The following is a 19,620-nucleotide window of genomic DNA, read 5'->3' as shown; positions in this document are numbered from 1 at the left end:
AACACTGAGCTCATGATGACTTCACAGTGAGACAATGACACAGCTGGTTGTGCAGTAGTACATTACAACAATAATAATGATGATACAGGAGAGCATTAAATTAAACAAACTCATCAAATAAAGTATTTTACTCAAATGTTCCACACATCTTATGGATATTTTTAACAGAATGATCATTGTTTGTGACTGACAGACTACACAACATGTCTGAGAGACCTGGACTGTCCACAAGCGACCTCAAACTGAAAATATGGCAGCTATTTATTTTTATTTCCATATGCAAAACTACGGGTAATATTTAGTTTCTGGCAGATTAGAAGACGCCACTAAAACACTTCACTGCAGGTCTGAAAGGTGCACACATGTGGGATCCAGGGTGCGCACCTCGAGCCTCGGTACCGGGGGGGTGAAGTGGGTGGGATTAGTCAAATGACTCTGCAGATAAAACGCTCTAGACCCGCCCTCCTCCTGTGAACTGCAGAGTCTCCGGTGCTCCTGGTGGGGATGGTAATCTACAGCTCAGGATTTGACAGCGCGCAGGACGAGAGGAGAGAGGCCGTTTTACGCACGACTCCCGCTCGCGATCGGAGCCATTTGGCAAAGTTGCAGTAAAAAAAAAAGTCGACACCTGGTCCCATGGTGGGTGCTTCCTCTGCCCGTCGAGGAGAGCGCGCTCAAGTGCTGGCTCAGTGAATGTCATCTCCATTCAGCATGGATTACGGACGGACCATGGCCCCTCCGGTGCCCCCTCACAAACCTAAGCCCGCTCGGCCAGGGCAGGCGCAGGAGCGGCTGCTGAAGTGCGTCCTGCTCGGCGACGGAGCGGTGGGCAAAACCAGTCTGGTGGTCAGCTACACAACGAACGGCTACCCAACCAAATATGTCCCCACTGCGTTTGATGACTTCTCTGGTAAGCGAGGCCGAAGTGCTGCTGCTGCTTTTATTTATTCAGCTCAGGTACACACAAGAGTTGGACGCCTCGTTTCCCCCAGTATTGATCTGAACCAGATCAGATTGCTTGGATCAAACTGGGTTTTTCTTTCCTTCTACTTGCGTCATTCATTTCCAGTGAACTCTTCTTCACCTTCTCGTGTTTTTAGAGTCACCCTCCCATTCTGTCATTTCCCCCTGTTGTTCCACTGTTAAAACAGACCTGTTTGTGTTTCCTACTATCTGTCCTCCATCAGTGTCAGCGTGCATGAGTTATCCTCTCTGATGCAGCCAGGTTTCCATTTGGCATCTTTCCACTTTCCATAACCGTATCTCCAGTGCCAGCAAGTTTTATTTACTGAAAACGAAGTAAAGAGAACAAAATCCACACACTCTAGGTACTAATAAAATACACCTTTATTGCTTCAGAGGTTTGTCTCTAGCTTTTCTTTACAGACTTGACTCTTGTGATGTGAGTGTGATGACTATGAGTAATAATTATGATGTAGAATTAAGGAAACAATACTTCACTTTGACGGACTTGTTAGTATTTTGTCAGTAGTCTTAATTGAGCAGTAACTTGAACAACTTGGCCAAGACCAATCCCCACAAAGCACACCACCCTCAACACTCCCATAGAAAAGAGAGAGCGTCTCTGGTTCACGGGTTTTACATTGCACAACTCTGCCTATTGTTGTCAGCCTTGACCCGCAAGCCCTCTCCTCTTCACTGGAATGGGCACATCTGTTGCAGCGACTCTGAGGCTGAGATTGTCTTTCGGCCTGACCTGACAGAGAGTGATTGTGCTGCTGGGGCCCTTAATGGTGATGTCATTTCTCAGTGCCGACAATCACTGGCGTCCTCTTGAAAGCTGACTTCGGAGCAGTTATGCAATGCCACAGGTGGCAGAGGCACAAAAGGAGGCTGGGAGAGGGGACGATAAGAGGGAGTTTGGGTCTAGAAAATCAAAGGGGTATCATATGTCAGGGATTAGGAAATGATTACACAGTGGCACCTCGCTCTCCCTGCTTTCCTTTCTTTTTCTCCTCCTGCCCTTTCTGCTTGATTTTAGTAAAAAACAGACTTCATGATGCCTGTCCTGCTACATGAACAGTGCCAGAACACTCTTTGATCAGGTGGTATGACCAGCCACACACTGCAGGCCGATTGTAAATGTTTCCATGTGGCTGCTGCTCTGCTCTGTGCTCCCTCTTCTAAAAAGAAGAAACAGCCCCATAATGAAATTCACTGTAAGATGACTCATCCACTTTTTCAATCTGGAAACGAGGCCTATTGGAAGAAAGTCACTGAGCAAACCCAATCTGCTTTGTTTTTCCCCTCCTGGTAGACAACCTCGGAACAGCCTCTGTCAAAACACAGCAGAGAACAAAGCTCACTGAGTGGTCCAAGCGACAGTAAAGTGTTACGGTCCCAACAGTGGCCGAGCGAGTGGGTGGGCGAGACAGAGCAGAGCAGAGCAGGGGGGCTTTGTGTTTTCAACTGGCTGGCTTTTGTTTATTGCACAGAATATTGTGGTGGGTTGCTCTGTGTGTGTGTGTGTGTGTGTGTGTGTGTGTGTGTGTTAACTACTGAAGTGTCAGGTGGAAGCTCGATACACAGGTTTAAAGTCAAAGTGTTGACAGATGTGACTTACTTATTTCCTCTTATTGTCTCCTTGTGTGTTTGCAGCTGTTGTTCAGGTGGATGGAAGCCCAGTTAGACTACAGTTATGCGACACTGCAGGACAGGTGAGTTTTGCTCACACAAACACACACACATACACACACACATATTGTGTTACCCCCAGATCATCGTGTATGCCCTCAAGCTTTGTGACACATAAATGTCCTAAGTGTATGAATAGAAGTGTCTGTTGATTGGTTTATACAGACTGAAATATCTCAACATCCCTCGGGCGGCTTGCTGTGAAACCTTCTACTACATTCTTCAGAATTTAACATTGTCACTTTGATCATGTGAGGATATGGTGTACCACACCACACATCATGTTCTCTACATTTAGAGTTTTAATAGATTAAAACAAAGAATGCAACAGTGAAAATAGTAAAATGATCACTGATTTCATCAGTGTAGACAGAGCAGGTGTCCTGAAATGTTCTGTCAGTCTTCATGTGAAGTCGAAATAATACTGTTTCACACAGGTATAGCTTACATATGGTGGCGTGGAGCAGTGTCAGTGTGCAGAAGGAGAGAGGAGAGCAGGTCGATCTAGACTCGGGGTGATGATGCACTGAGAAATGGAAAATGATTTCTATCTGCAGTGTTAAGGACAGGGTGGTACCAGAAGCAGAAGTTATTGGCTCATTATTATGTCGGTAGGGTAATCTTAAAAAGAACACGTTGTGAAAGAGGTTTTTACTTCTCCAGGGCATGGCTGATTGTTTCATAAGGCAGCTCAGCAGAACACTGCCCTGGGAGCAGCATGTTTGACATTCACAAACACTGAGAGCGCACTGCCAGTTCTACACAAAATCAAAGACACGTTGGCTGTGAAGTGGAATGAAGCATTTGAACAAGCTCCTAATATGTGTAAAACCTCACAGCATGTTGCAAGTTGCACAGTGTTAGAAATGCACACACGCTCACACACACACACACGGACACACGGACAAGCTTGGGCAAATACGGGCAGATAAGAGTTGGCAAACACCAAATGCACTGATGCAATTTCATAAGAGGGAAGCTCGTGCCAGAAACAGGTCGGGGTGCGCCGAGACAGAAGGAGATGACAGCGAGGTAGAGGGAGACAGAAAGGCAGAGAAATGTCGAGGAAAATGATAACAGCTGCCACCAAAGTTGATAAACAACATTGCTCCTCAGTCAGCCATGTTGATATGTCTGTATATAATGCAGATGGACCTACGTCATCAGATGGCAAAGCTTGTGTGGGAAACTCAGAGGTGGATGAATGTGCAGTTTTTTGAGCTGCAAACCTACGTTAACAGTCAACAGCGGGTTTCCGTCAATATGAATCTATGTACTCAAAGGGGTGGGAGGCCCTTGTTAGCTAAAGCTGTGTGGTTCCTAAGTGTTAATTTAGGAGATTTACTGTAGATGACATAAATAAGTGGGCAGGGCTCGTGTGTACTGTGTGTTGGAAAAATATAAACACTATTTAGAGAGGTTGTTATTTAACAGTTTCCTTTTCCTGTGTTATAAACTTGGTTGAGTAGCTGAGTGTTGACCAGTGAAGTCATAAGTGTGTGTGTGTGTGTGTGTGTGTGTGTGTGTGTGTGTGTGTGTGTGTGTGTGTGTGTGTGTGTGTGTGTGTGTGGGGTCTGTCTGGATGAGAAGTGAGGCGAAGGTGAAGATTTTGGGCAAGACCAAATGGAACATCTTAAGACATGTGTGATTTAAATCATGGACATGTTGCTGAGTCTGTGTCTCTGTCTCCATCAGGATGAGTTTGATAAACTCCGCCACTTCTGCTACAGTCGGACCGACGCCTTGCTGCTCTGCTTCAGCGTGGTGAGCCCGGCTTCCTTCCAGAACGTCTGGGAGAAGTGGGTCCCTGAAATCCGGCGCCGCTGCCCCCTCACCCCCGTCCTCCTCGTGGGCACGCAGTGTGACCTACGGCAGGACGTCAAGGTGCTGATCGAGTTGTCGCGGCGGAGAGAGAGGCCGGTGCTAGAAGAAGACGCCAGAGCGCTGGCAGAAAAAATAGGGGCAGTGACGTACGTTGAGTGCTCGGCGCTGACTCAAAAGAATCTGAAGGAGGTGTTCGATGCAGCCATCGCTGTAGGGCTGCGGCAGTCTGACAGGAGAGCACGGCGGGAGAGGAAGGTACGCAGCACAGCTGATAAGATGAAGATGCTTTCCAAGTCCTGGTGGAAGAAGTATGTGTGCGTCCAGTAAGGAAGGAGGAGGCCATCTCTCAGTGACTGATACTGGATCAAACAAACTGCTGACGTGCTTGTCTGAACTGGATGTAAGGACGTCTGTTATCATTACGTTCAACTAGACAACTCAAGATGTGCCCAGATTGACTTTTATTCAGTGGGAAACAGTTCGAGAGTCGAGTCTGAACTGTTAAATCTGACTGTGACCAGCTTTCAACCAAAAACGATGGAGCTAGTTAAAGCTGATGGTGCGTGAACTGCATATCACACTGCACTTGTCCAAAAGGAAATGTGAGCTGACTGGAAAAGTGCTAAAAGTATACACTACTCACTGTCTGATTTGCTAACCTTTTTTAACCGAGTGTGCTATTTTATGTGTTCGACACTGTAATTCAGCCCCAAATCAAAGATGCAATAATTCTACTCTTAAAAAAAAAATCTAGATGAATCTTTTGTTTCCAAAATCAGAAGCATTAATCACTGATATCTTGTTAAATCAGATCAGATGTATTTAAACGCATTCGCATGGATTAATATCAAATGTGTATGAGTATAAATTTGATCAAGTTCACGAGGGCGTGTAGGGCTGATTTGAACAGTTTATGTTGTACTATGAACTGACCTATTGGTTTAACTACAAGCTAGTGTAGCTTGTGCCTGTGCCACATTTCAAAGTGTTGATACAGCTGTTAACACTGATGGCCAACCGCATCTTTACTCACCAACCAACCAGTACTGGAAAACACGTCTACTGTAGCTTCTGCAGGTTCGCGTTAACTGAGAAGCTTCACCTGAAATGTTGAACCGGTTTGATTTCACACCTTTTGGGTGACGGTCGCGAGGTCTCTGCAATAATTTTGGGTGGTGCCACTGTACATTGCACTTATCACACACAGTCCAAACACATCACTGAGGTCTTGCCATGCGATGGCCTTTGGACCAATGGTGTGGAAACTTGAGAACTACTTAAGAGATGGAGCAAGAAACTGCATCACAGGTGCTCGAGAGATATGTTTACTCAGTGTCGCTGAAACAGGAGAGGTTAATCTGGTTTGGATGATCACAGGGTTTTCTTTGTCATTGCAGTCAGGGCTTTAAACAGATAATTATCCATCTTTGTTGGTCAGTATACTGGAGCTCCGTCCTCCTTTGAAATTATACAGTAAGTGTGGTGAAATCACGAGACTGATTCTATGTTTGCTTCTTATTTTTCAGAAGCCTGTCATTCACTTTATTTATCTGTTCCTCATGGGCCAATAACTGATTAACGGCAATGCAGAGAAGATGTTTGAAATACCATGTCTTATGTATGTTACATAGTAATCGTTTATGATGTTTGTAATGTCATCAGGATAAGTGTGTGTGTACATATATAAGTGACTCAGTCCTCGGCTGTGCTGTCCAACTCTAAATGGTACGTAGAGTATGCATGTTTCAGTTGGTGTCTGATTCTGGCATGAGAGCAGTTTGTTGAGCTATATAAGAGGAACAAAATAAAATGTGAAATAATAAACCTGTTATTCACTGTTGATTCCTTCATGCAGATGTGTGTTAACCCTTCTGCCACACTGTTACATGTTTAAATTTCTCTGCTTGAAGGTTATTAGGTGGTGTTGCTTCACTTTGAAGAAAGTTGTTATACATAAAATTTAATCAAATACAGAGGTTTCCAGGCGGCTGCCAAAACTGCTCTTGCAATTTCAAAATGTGAATATGCCTAAAGTGGAACAACACATAGAACTTGGAGAATAAAAATCCACTATTGGAAGAGGGAGATGATAAATCCAGAGGAAAATCTATTTGGTGTCTATAAAAACGACACAGTGGCGTTGTCCAAACTTGCGATTTAGTTTAGTTTGCAATTAGGACATTAAATCACTTGAATTTCAATAATTTCCTTGGCTAAGATTTATTTTAATTGTGCTCCTTATTAAAACAATTATCATGCCCACTTAAAGCATATTGATGGCCATTACCCATGAGCTATTAATCATTCACTGCTAAGACAGAAAAAAGTTAGATATACACTACTGACCCGGCTTTTAAAGTTATTCCATGTAATTCACTCTCATGAATAGATTGAATAAGTTTGCAAATTTTAGTCTGCTCTTAAGTAACAACATTAATTTTAAAAAGTTAGGAAAGGGTTAAGAGTGACTTCAAAGACTTAGCCTCAGAGTTTTTTTCAGCATCAAGACTTCTAACTATGCAGGATCAGATGATTATAAGTGCCTAAAATAGGCTTTTTGTCCTATACAAAGCAACGTGTCTACACCACAGTTTACCACAATGGGCCTGGAATGACAGTTAGTTAGGTATCTTGCACTTGTTTAGAAGTGCTAATGATAGGGTAGACTGCTAAAAGAGAGTTTGTGTCGTCTGGCAGACTGCAGATGAGCATGTTGTCCAGCCTCAGACTGGGTGAAACCAAAGCAGGAGTGGTGCCAAGTTGCCTAATTATGATAGTCAGGATGGCTCCACTTTCCACCAATATTTTAGCAGGAAACTCCATTGTTGTGTCTTGGCGAGGCAGCCATCTCGTGGAACACGCTGTGATTTAGCATTGTGGCTTGTGCGCCTGCCTGTAATACCTACCTGTCTGGAAGAAGTAGAGACAGGATACAAACTGTAATAAAGAAGATGTCTACACATACAGGAGATTGTACCATTGTAGCAAGTATCACTTCTGAAAGAGAAGAGTGGATAAATACCATATAAAACAGAAAGTCATAACCCTATGAAATTATGTTAATAAGCCAACATCACAAAACCCCTGAATATGTGGACAAAATATTCATTCAGTGTTTTAGTCTAATCTAAACTACCTGGTTGCAGTTTCCTTTCCGGGTGTATTTTCCTGTTCACGTGCTCTTTGAGGCAACACCATTTCTTTGACCTTTGTGGCTCGATCATGTGGCTTCCACTGTGGCAGATACTGGGTTCAGTCCAAAAGGCTTGCACAGCTTCTCTTCAACTAGAGCTCTGGCATGAAGAGGATAACTCCAATCACTGACGTGAACAGGCCCAACGCCAGGTCTGTAGATATGCAGAGGTCACGAGTCCAAATTCCTGAAAGACAATTTTACCCAAGAAATGTTTTGATCGGTTACCAACTAATTGTAATGTTTGTGCCTAAAATAACTCTTAAAGGAGTTAAACATTCTGAGAAGTGCGCTAATTTGCTGTGTTGCTCAGAATTAGATAAGGCGACTTCCACGCCTGTCTATTCAACGTGAACCTAGAATCAGCAGTCAGTTATTTTTTAAGCTATGTTAAAGACTGTAAACTGTAATCTAGCCTGCCCAGCACATAACCCTTCATAAAACCCTCCAAATTCTCATTTTACAGTTATGAGAGTGGCACAAAACAATGAAGAAAATCATTGTGTAATCACAGATTTTTAACACCTCTTAAGTGATTACGCCACCTCAACCAGAAATGTTGCTGGTACACCTGAGTGGAAAGAGCTGTAGATATGTCTTTTATTATTGTTGGGTGCAGTGATGGTGTAAAATGGGTGGCCCAGTAAGCCGTAGCCTGCTTCACTTGTTAAAACTCGGGTGGTCATTGAACCTTTCAGTCCTGTAAACTCACTTTCTTACATAACTTCTGGGAATCATTTAGGTAACAACTGAACTCTTAACTCCACATGAAAGAGCAGCTCCATAATCAGTTTTGATGTCTTAAAGTTGCTGAAAGATTTCTCTGGCACCCCTTGGATAATTGCCAGCGTAATGACTGGAGCTCAGCCCATGGGACAGGATTACTGAGGAATATTAACCACGTCGATCGGGTCTGCGGGGTTGGGAAGGGATCCAACCAGTAGACTGTGGTCCACTTTGTACATTGTCTTTAGGATTAACTGTTGCTCAAGCTCTTGTAATGCGATGCAATATGTCTGGGTCCCTGATTAAAAGACACCCACACATTGGTTTAACCAGCGATTGAGTACATTTCATTCTTGATGTTGACAGAAATCTGCTTTCAAAGTATGTTTAAGACTGGTGTAACCCTACTGTTACAAGAGCTGTTCTCATCTCATCACATATGTTCGCAGCTTTTGACACACAGGTTTACTGAGACGTGAGCATGACGTGAAGGGTTCATCGTGCTTCACTTCTAAGGTTCGTTCACGCAAGGACACATTTTCTTTATCTGCGCACTGTGTAGATTTTGAAACACGGGGTAATCACAAGCAGACAACAGCTGATCCGTATCTGTCCGGTGTGTTCGATCCAGATTTACTTGTCAACTTTGAGCAGGATCTGATTCAAAGTTCCAGTTTGTCTTTTTGATTTAAAGTTTCCCCAATCAATGTGAAATGTGTCCTGTAACAATACCCCAGAAAATCTGCACTATTCTTCAGCCCAATGAGAGGTAGGATGAACTGCTGCACACTCTACTGTTTTTTTTTTGTTTGTTTTTTTTTTGCACACCACACCACCAAAACCACAACAAAACAGTCATTTCTTAAAAGTAGAAGTACAAATCCTCAGTCCACATTTCTGAGGACCGACTGAAGCCACCAACCTGCTGTTAGCCCGCACTGTGGTTGCAAGAGTGGCCTCTCTGGCATGCTATAGTATGGCGTTGCTAGCAGGATTATGTTTTAATAAGCTTATATAAACACCCCCCACAGTGTGGTCTCATTATGGGAAGCTAATTGAGTCGCTCTGTCCCAGGGTCAGCAGGGCCTCTTTTAACAGCTCAGTGTTTTGCTATAAAGAGGCCCATCTCAGCCTCCAGAACATCTGTCCTGTTGTCTGTGGAACATGTGTCTTTCCTTCAGGCAAGCTGTTTGGACGAGCACATCTTTGCACATGCACATGTACAGTGTGTTTGTGTCGTGTTTCCACTGTAGCCTTGAGGTCTGACACATCTTGACACCATAAAGTTAATTAGAAACTACAATACCTTGCTGTTCATGCAAATGCTTTGTAAAGCACCATCTTGTTCTACTGCCATACTCTTCCTTGCTTTTTCATGTAGCACCACTAATTGTTCAATTTTTTCATTTATACAATTAAATAATTTAAGTGAATGACTGGTGTAAATTTGACTTTTGTGGCTTTTTAGTGTATTACCTCTGGATATCAAGGACTGGAGAAAAGAATTCAAATTTAGCAGCAGAACATTTTTGACCATGTTGTACGTAATTAAATTCTCCGGTGTATCTTGTAACACAGGTTAAAAATCGCTGACATAAAACGAGCTGAACTAGTCAACATTTGCCATATTGGGTTGAAAAATTACCAACAAGCATGAACTGATTGAAAAAATGTGTTTTGATCCCTTATTTTGTCTCAGATCTCTTGCTCGAACTTGAACTGGACAAATGCTTTAAACAATGGAGGGACTTATTCACCATCACTTTGATTCATAACCAAAACCACAGACAGATAGTTTGAACATTGTAAACATGGACTTCTGTGATAAGTTCATTACAGGAGGATTAGAGAAATAAGCTTCAGTCCTTTTCTCTGTCAATGTCTTAATTGACTAACTTGTTTTGAATTTCACTGGTAAATGGTCTGAACTCGTGCTTTTCTATCTTCTTGGTACTCAAAAATGTTACTTTGCATCTCTTTTACCCACTTACCTACACAATAATCACACACACACACACACACTCACATTCCTGTGGCAGAGCTGCCCTCCAGCTGGCCTGACCCACTGGGGGTAACTTCCTGTTCAGTGTCTTGGCCTAGGCTACTTTGACACATGACAGGACGAACCGGGAATCAATCCACTGACCCATATCTCCTAAGACTAGCTGCCCCAAATTTCCTTTAAATTAATTTGTTTTTACTTAGAAAGATTCTATTTTAATGTTTTAGGTCAATTTTCCATCGTTCCACTAGGTGTGAATGTCATTTAGCATATTAAACAAACGTGCAGTTTGCTCCTTCATTCACACACACACACACACACACACACACACACACACACTTGGTGTACCTGCATGTACGGGTTCATCGCGTGTTGCCTTTACAATACTGTTCTTTAAAGAGGTAAAGACATAAGAAGGTTGTGTCATTGTCATTTCACTGTTTATGGTTGAGCACACAGCTGAACATGTTATTAACTCGGATCGATCAGATAACAGAAGTGACTCCATATCTGGAGCACTGCCACACAACAGAAACTTTCCTCTGCGAGCTGTAGTTAATCATTCACTTGAGTTATGTCAGACTCTTACATGTTGTCTCTGACATTCAGCTGTAAACATTTTGAATTGATATTCTCTGGAGTTTAGACGCTAACCAGATGCTGTTTGCGTCTTGATAAGGAAGCATCTGCTGTTTGCACGTCTCAAGTTGCCTGCACTATGCTGGGCTTTGGTGTTTCGTGCCAAATTGTATGTGATGCATGAGAATAGTCCTTCTTGACTGTAGTAAGTGATATTTCTGATGAAACCAGAGGCCGGGGGTAGAGACTTTAGAGTCTAATTCAATAAGGGTTTCATTTCCAAGAAAAACCACCTTTGTACAGTGTTTTTTTATTTCCTCAGAAGATCATATTCCTTGGTTTGAATCCAACTGTACATCTGATGTCACTAACAGAGGCTGTGATTGGCTCAAAGCTGCAGCCCTCTTGGCTGATGTTATCCGATTGGCCTCCAGAGACATACATTGTTCTCTGTGTACAAATGGCTCTTGGGTGCAGTGACCTCATTCACTCAGGGACATATGTGAATGTTTTCGTCCTCTTTCTTCCTTGTCCCTCTCCCCTTTGCTCTTGTTTATATCTCTTTGCCTTGTGTTTCTCCTTTCTTTCTGTTGCCTGTATCACTCGCTCCCTCTTTATCAGTTTATTTTGTTGGCGTTCCCTCATTCTCTGTTTGATGGCTGACAGCCCGTGGTGCTTTGATCTCTCATATGGGACAGATAAGGGTGCAGTGCGTATGTGTGTGTGTGTGTGTGTGCGTCCTTGTATCCATATGCATACACACACATTTAACGTCACGTTTTGCTGGCCTTGATGTTGTACTGTGGTTTGCCATTGTTTAGACTGCGAATCCAATAGCCTTCAGTTTGACTGATCTACATGGGACAAAGATAACATATGAGGTTCTCACCGGTTTAATATTGATCACACGCCCTGACTGAGCATTTTCAAACATCAGTGCAGGATTGCTGTTATCATCAAAACTGTGATTTTATTCCTAAAGTAAACAAATGAAATAAGTCCTCAGTTTTAGTGGTCACTGATAATGCTGGAAGTGGAAGCTGATTATTTACCCACCCCTGTGACTCATTAGTGGACTGACCAGTTCAATAAGAGCAATGGACCAAAGTGATCTTTGCTGCCGAGTAAACACACTGATAGTTTTGTTCCACACGCGCATGATTGATCTGTGGTCATGTTTACCAAAGAGAAAAGTTAACTCTGTCCTTCCAAGAAAAAATAAGCACATCAGTTGTTTCAGCATGTGCATTAAAGTGGTCAAAACAGAGCGACAGTGTCCACAGAGGGATGATGATTGGCAGATGGACGGTCAACAGAACTCCTGAACGTGTTTTTTAAAACAATGACCACGCATGTCTGCAGCATGGCTCAGCATGGCTCAGCATGGCAATGCTTGGCTTAGTCTTGGCCCAAAATCTCAACTACCATGAGACTGTTTGTCGTAGAATAAAGCCTTCTAAAATACACCGACAGCACCACTTACCTAAATAACTGATTGCTTCTCTGTTGTCTAGCAACATGTATCAAGCTAAACTTCTACTTTGTCCAACACTTTGGACACACATTGTTTTTGTCTGAACCTAACCAAACCTTAACCATGGTTGTACGTCATAAGAAAAAAACTGTACATTGTTTGTTGTTTAATTTGTTTTAATGTACAGTAGTGAAAACTGTTCAACTGGCACAAATACAAAAATGTCAAATATTGAAGATTTTTCCATCCTTCAGCTTAACTCATGTCGTCATTTCTTCATCTTTCAATGACGCACGGGGATTTAGATTGCCCCAGCATTTGTTTCAAACAGTTTGAAATGAGTAAGTGGATCAGCGTATTAAAGTGACCATGCTCTTTTTCTCAGTTTGATCCACACTTACAGTTTGCTCTCTTGTTCTGACTGAGGAGATGCATCTTGACAGCAAACAGAACCTCTCATGGCCATGGACTCTCTGTTCTGCTCTCCACTCTAACGCACTCACTGATAGACACATGAAATCTGGATCTGGACTCATACTGGGCTTTAGTGCCGCAGGCCCAAACCCAAGCCAGCTGTTGGCAGTTATGGGGCCAGTTACATAAGCATGTTCCTCTCTCCCTATGCGTCCGGGCTCCTCGCCTCACGCCATGCTGTGCATAAAGCTCTTTATCGGTAACTGAGATAACACCTGCACTCCACTTCCCTGCCCCTGTGCAGTGGAACAATGTTACAGCCCATTGGAAAACAGCAGGATTGAACTTGTGCTTTTGACGCACTTTAGTTCATCCCTGCCTTTTCTTTTGAACATTTTGTTACAGGTTCTTTGATTTGTGCTCTTGTACACTCTCTCAACCTCTCAATTTTGGCAGCCTGTCTCTTGTCTCCCTTTGTTTCTTCCACACCCACACTCACTCCCTTTCCACCTCCATTCTGAGCCCTTCCAGAGTTGTCCTCTGAATATCTGCATTCACTTTCCCAGTTGATTATAAAAACACTGACCTCTTTAGGCCCCTGCAATCAGAATGACCTTTACTTTCTGCTTTTCCAGCCTTTTGTATATCTGTTGCTGTGTTCACACTCCACCTCAGTACAGTATCTTCATGTTTCAAAGTCTGCTTCCAAATTGTATATCATTTTCTTCCATTTATTGTAGCACATCCATTTATATTTCACTTTCTAAAAACTACAAATGCATTCACCAATCTACCCCCCATCACCACCACTAAAACCACTGACACAAACACACACATGCACGCTCTCCTGAGACTGCCAGGCCAGGCCGTGTTTGTCCACTAGAGTCAAAAGCAGAGCTGCCCTTGTGTGATTGATTGCTCAGTAATCCCACAGTAACAACACAACGCACACTGAGATAACTGTTGTAGCGTGTGCTTTAACACACACAGCAGGTAGGGAGCCCCCAGAGATAGATCACATGATTGGCTGAAACAGCATTTACCATCATTACTCTCGCTCTTTTTCACCAGAGGATATAAATGCTTCCATTTTTAGTGCTTAATTTGCGGAAGTCATTACTGTGATTCACAAAGACACAGCAGCCCTAACTAGAGCTAAACTACCCACAGTAACCCTGGGACCCCAGCCCCCAGCAAGCTTTGAAACCTGAGAAAGCAGTGGTGACCTCTGACCTGCAGCCTCCCACCTCCTACCATAAGAGGAGCCACCTCTTTCTCCCCCTTCGGACAGGATGTGACCTATGAGAGGAGCTCTGTAGGAGGGCCTTGACCTCAGACACTGTCCAGACTAAATGTCTGGACCAACCTGATTTGAGACAGCAAGACTTGACAACAAGACGTAATAGGTTCAGATGAGTTTTAAAAGAACAATCGATGGTAATTCCATCTTGTATCCTCTTAAGTTTAACTGATTGGCCAACTAATTGATGAATCAAAAATAAGGTTCAACAAAGATTTTGTCAATCGTCATATCATATTTTCTGGTCATTTCTCAACCAAACAGGACAAATGTTGTCTAGTTACAGCTTGTTTTATATCAGTGATTTCTAACCTGTGTCACAAGATACAACTCAGGATTCTGTCTTCCTTTCTTTCCTTTTTGTGAAAACCTCTTCAAGCTCAATAAAAGTATTAAAATGAGAGCAGGTCTTCTAGTTTACAAACCTTTGACAACTGTCATAAGGCGTCGCCAGTGAACACTGTTTTGTTTTAGGAGCATACAGCCCTAAAGGTTTGGGAAGCACTGTTGTATGTGATTGGAAACTAAAACTCTGTCAGGCTGGAGCATTGTTGCTAATATCACAGACAACATCACGTCTCCAGTTATGATGCTGTTACATAGTTAAAGATACAATATCTAACTTTTTAGTAATAATTTTGAATTAGAATAAAAACCATTCATACTGGTTGAGGAGCTGCCAGAGCTCACTCATCTATTCAACAAATTGTCTGTGCTTCATTAGTAAGCTTTGGAGTATTCACCTATATTGTAATTTCATAACAGTGACTACCTGAAGTGATGATGAAGGGCTGGCAGCTAGCCTAAGCTGCATATTTATCTTTAAACAGTTGAGAGGGACTGCTGGGATATCTCACCATTTCACTACCACTAAGTGATAAAGTGTCTTTGACACTAGGCAGAGAAATGGTAAATGTGATGGATTACTGATCTCATGCAGATTTCAAATTACTGCAAGTCGACTTACATAACATACTGAAATGAATGGAAACTGATAGCTGCTTCTTAAGCAAGAGAAACAGGTAATTTGTACCAAAATACTCATAAAAATAAAACTGGTTACAAAAGTGGGATTTGTGGTTTTAATTATGTAATGACTTTATCAAGCATCAATTCAATAAAGTAATCATGCCAGTTTTGCTATATCCTATTTTCTTTTTTATCTTTTATCCTCTTTGAGTATTAAAACCTCCACTCACAGCCGACATCATTGTTTTCCATTCTTTTCAGTGTCTGCTTTCACCCATTCTTTGCCCTTTCCCACCCTCCACTTGACATTATGAATGTATCCAGTGAGTGCCAGTAAAGTTTATAAGAACAAACTCTCTTTGTAAAGTCACTGGGCAATGTGAATCTACATCATCCATTTGCCTTTGTCTCTCTATTTAGCCAAGGTTTTTCTCAGAGTGCACCACTGACAGGTAGTCAAACCACCATCCAAGCTCCTCTGTTCAGTTCAGAAAATGGCTTTTATGCTTTTGATTGAGGTGTTTTTGTCCGGTTCCTTTTCAGGTTGGACCGTTGATTCTTTTCTTTGTTGGTTTGCAGAACGTCAGCCAACAAAACATCAGGAAGAGCTGAGTTGTTAAGAACAGGGTGAGCGTTTGGGCGTGTTGGAAACGGGGTCATGACGTCTGATGTGTGTCAGCAGTAAAGCTGCTTTCTCCACCAGAAGAATGAGAACAAAGAACTTCTGCAGAATCTCACTGAGCCAAAGTACCTACAGTTAATGACATGATGTGTTGTTCTGGTAAATGAAAAATGACTGGTTTGGTCATTAGTTCAGGTTTTGCTGTTCTTATGAAATCTTGTGTGTTCTGTAGTTTGTGTGCACGGGGCTGTTGGTTTACATTCACATTTTCCATTTAACGCAGTTCAGTGGTGATTACTGTTGGAGACGGGATTAACAATCACAAGTTACTTACTGCAGATTTAATAACTAGTATACTTCATATAAAACCATGATGATTCACACTACTCTACAGTCGGTGGTGACGCCACCCATAACACCTTTAAAAGTAAAAGCAAAAGAGCAGAAGAAGTAGGTAACAGTGAATTTTCAGGGAACCACCAGTAAGTTGCACCAACAGACCGTCCTGCACATGATCTTTTGTAAAACCACAACCTGTTGCTTCTTGCAGGTTAGCAGTTATCCTAAGTTACCAATGTTTGTGCTAAGCTAAGATAACTGGCTGCTGCCATTTAGTTAGCACAAAGACATTTATATATATATATATATATTTAATTATTGAGGCTTAATATGCAGTTGTGTCATCAGTTAATTTAGAAGAGCACAGATGTGAATCTATAGCTTTAATGCAATAAAAAACATAACGTCTAGGAAAGATACAGAGGAGATTGAGATGAAGCAGTGCAGATAGTGAAGGAGGGTGATGTGCGTAAAAGTAAGCACTTTGCCCAGCTGTGGGAAAAACTGTTATGTGACAGCTCCAGCCAACAGCCAAATTCATGGGGAAGCCATATATATTGTTTTTAGTTTGTGTAAAAATGGGGAGAATTTCTGAGGACAAAGTGGGGCTTTATTTCTAGTGGGATTGGAGAGGGGGAAGGAGACAGAGAGGGGGAGTCAGAGAAAAAGAGAAATTGAACACCTTATTGCAGCAGCCTCCTAATAGGCCTCATTACTGTGTAACTTCCTGGTGAATGCAGTCCGCTCTGACCTTGGGCTTTGAAATATAGGCCGACAGCGTCTCAGAGCTGCTGGAGGAACAACCACTCTCTCTGTCAACCAGTGTGTGTGTGTGTGTGTGTGTGTGTGTGTGTGTTCACTCAACTCAACATTGTGCGTGTTCATGAGTGCTTGCCTCTGTGCCCAAGATAGACTGGGGTATGTGTAAGTAGTGATGAGCCTTCTAACATAAATCTGGTACACTGACCCAGAATCTATTTCCATGTCCAGTCTGCTGTTGAATATGAAATACTACATGGGACTTATGGAGTCTAAGCCCTGGATTAGACAACCAGGAGCAACGGTTTGTGTCTGTCAGTCAGTTTTCCACATTGACTGTGGCTGATGACTGTTGACATACTGTACAGTACATGTTTGCTCCTGTAACTTGTACTTTTTTCTTCACTCTCCTATATAAAACACTCAGAAATGCATTATACGGTCTTCCAATCCACCATCACACAGTGAATTCTTATCATTTGCTGAAAGTGAAAAACAGGGAGAGGTTCCTCAAGCCAGTTAACATCCTAGAGCACAGGCAACTCTGCCTGTTTCAATGCAGCATGTTCAACTGCTCTGTAATTTATCACCATGGATCATAAGTCACAAACTCTATCCATCCTTCTCAACTTATGTTCTCTCTCTTCCTTTTTGTTTTCTTTTTCTGTGAATTTAAGTCATTCTGTCCCTTTGGTCTTCTCTTCTTTAGCATGTTTCTACCATATTCACCCTAACATTGCATATTCTTTTAGTTAAATGTGAGAGTACAACACCTATTTAACAATATGTCTTCTTGAAATTAACTAATTTATTCCAATGTTATTCTACAGGATGTCACTGTTGGGATGTAGTCAGCATACAGACATGAGGCTCAGCTCAGATAGTTTGAGGTGAGGTCCTTTATTTAAATTTTCAAAATAAATATTTAACTAGCCCTACATAGTCACAGGTGATTCAGATTCAGTATGGTACTGATTCAGTATGGAAATATTAAGATGGTAAAAACAGCTCCCCTAAAGAAGTCTATACCCTGTATCTCAGAGTTTGTGTTATGTAATGTTAAGATGAAGCACAAAGTTGAGAGTCAGAAAGAGTTATTTACACATTTATTAACTTTAGATCGTCAAAGTTATGGTCACTAATTGAAACATTAGCATTAGCTAGCATGCATTAGATTAATTTAAATACATGCATATTTTATTGCACAGCATTTTAACAAAAATATCCACAGCGACAGACCTCCTATCACTGTGGACAGACTTTCAGTTTGCTAAATTATAATGAATTATGTAGTTTGCAGCTGATGCTCTGTCTTATTATCATTTTCCTGTTTGCCATAACAGTAGGTTTTACTTCTCCACACATCTCCCCTGTCATTCACCGAGAGGAACACACTTATTCTGCCTGCTTCTTCTCTCTCATTTGGACGTCCTGGGATTCAGTGAAGCCATCTGTTGCCTAAAATGAATATTTGCCCGGTGATTGCGTTGGCCAGCTGCTGCAGATGTCTCAGTGGGCCTATAGATAGGTTCTTTCTAGACTGGCAAGGCAGTCTCCAGGCTGAAATCAGCTCAACTAAATACACACAAGCACAAGCACACGCGCTGTGCAATGTACAGAAGCAAAATCTCGATGGATATAAGGCTACAGTACATATCATGCTACAGAAAAAAAGCATGCTCTTGCACGTGCTCATTTGACGCGTCACATATTTAAAGTCAGTCTTTTTATAGCAGTATGCCAAATGTCATAGTACACAAATTGTCGTCATTAGTATCACATCGTTGATTGAGTTAATGTGGAGTTGGCACTGTAATGCATGGAAAACCTGAGCCCACAAGACACCTGACATCTGTTTAAACAGTGTTGTCATCAGTGTGTCTGCCTGCTTTTCCACCTGGTTCTGCATGAATAACAATTTGACTTTAACCTACTGAGGTGGCTCATAATCTTAAATTAGACAAACTGCAAGTAAGTTGAACTTAACATAGCTTGTAGAACAGTAAATAAAGAAAAGACCCATTAAGAAATTTAATTACGAAACATGGGGCAGGGTGCCATTTATAAAAATATTATACTCCACATGTTAAGGTTTCTGAATAGTTGTTTTGTGTTGCTTAGTGGAGGTGGGAAACAACTGCGAGTGTTCAAGGGTCCAGAGGTCAGCTGGTGGGAGTGAGCAGCGGGTTGACGAATGGCACACAGTGTATCTGTGACTTGGTCAAAGAGCCTTATTGATGAGCTTTGGAGCATAGACACAGACAAACAACAGGCAGCATTGTCTTATCCCAACATGTTGGTGTTCTGCATGTTCGCCTTTATGCATTACATCTTTCCATCACCCCCTGTTACATAACCCACCCCAAACCTTACTGTGACGTACTGTTCGTCCACACACACACACACACACACACACACACACACACACACACACACACTCTCTCTCTCTCTCTCTCTCTCTCTCCCTCTCTCCTGTGAACAAAAGACTAACTGATAGGCACACAACCCACATTTTTGCAGACAAAAGCAGTATGTGCCGTACATACTCTACACATTCTAAACAACATTTGCACATAATTTGAAATGTATTCCGAGTTATAGAGTCTAAATGTCCTAATGACTTCAGACATTATCAAATAACAGCACTCATGACCAATTTAAAACCCGCTGACTGGAGATTGAGTCAGACACTAGCGATGCCCAGTAATATAAATACAGCAAGATGAATAGAGCTGACAAACGACTGGATGAGGCTGCTGTGTTA

General features: G+C 42.1%; 1 protein-coding gene across 1 annotated transcript; it reads left to right on the top strand.

Moving 5' to 3' along the window:
* Positions 1-451: 451 nt before the first annotated feature.
* On the top strand, positions 452-6,303 carry rhoub (ras homolog family member Ub). The gene is made up of 3 exons (XM_026371236.1): positions 452-910; positions 2,620-2,678; positions 4,351-6,303. The coding sequence occupies exons 1-3, from the start codon at positions 694-696 to the stop codon at positions 4,804-4,806; spliced, it is 732 nt and encodes a 243-aa protein (XP_026227021.1). The 5' UTR covers positions 452-693; the 3' UTR covers positions 4,807-6,303.
* The last annotated feature ends 13,317 nt before the right edge of the window (positions 6,304-19,620 follow it).

This window comes from Anabas testudineus, chromosome 13 (genome assembly GCF_900324465.2).
Source record: "Anabas testudineus chromosome 13, fAnaTes1.2, whole genome shotgun sequence".
NCBI classification, from domain to species: Eukaryota; Metazoa; Chordata; class Actinopteri; order Anabantiformes; family Anabantidae; genus Anabas; species Anabas testudineus.
Note: the sequence above shows the minus strand (reverse complement) of the source record. Positions and strands in the feature narration are given on the sequence as shown.

Coding starts and splice junctions, on each gene's coding strand:
- rhoub (XM_026371236.1), top strand. CDS start 694: ATGTCATCTCCATTCAGCATGGATTACGGACGGACCATGGCCCCTCCG. Junction 911..2,619: donor TGCGTTTGATGACTTCTCTG/GTAAGCGAGGCC, acceptor GTGTGTTTGCAG/CTGTTGTTCAGGTGGATGGA. Junction 2,679..4,350: donor TATGCGACACTGCAGGACAG/GTGAGTTTTGCT, acceptor TGTCTCCATCAG/GATGAGTTTGATAAACTCCG.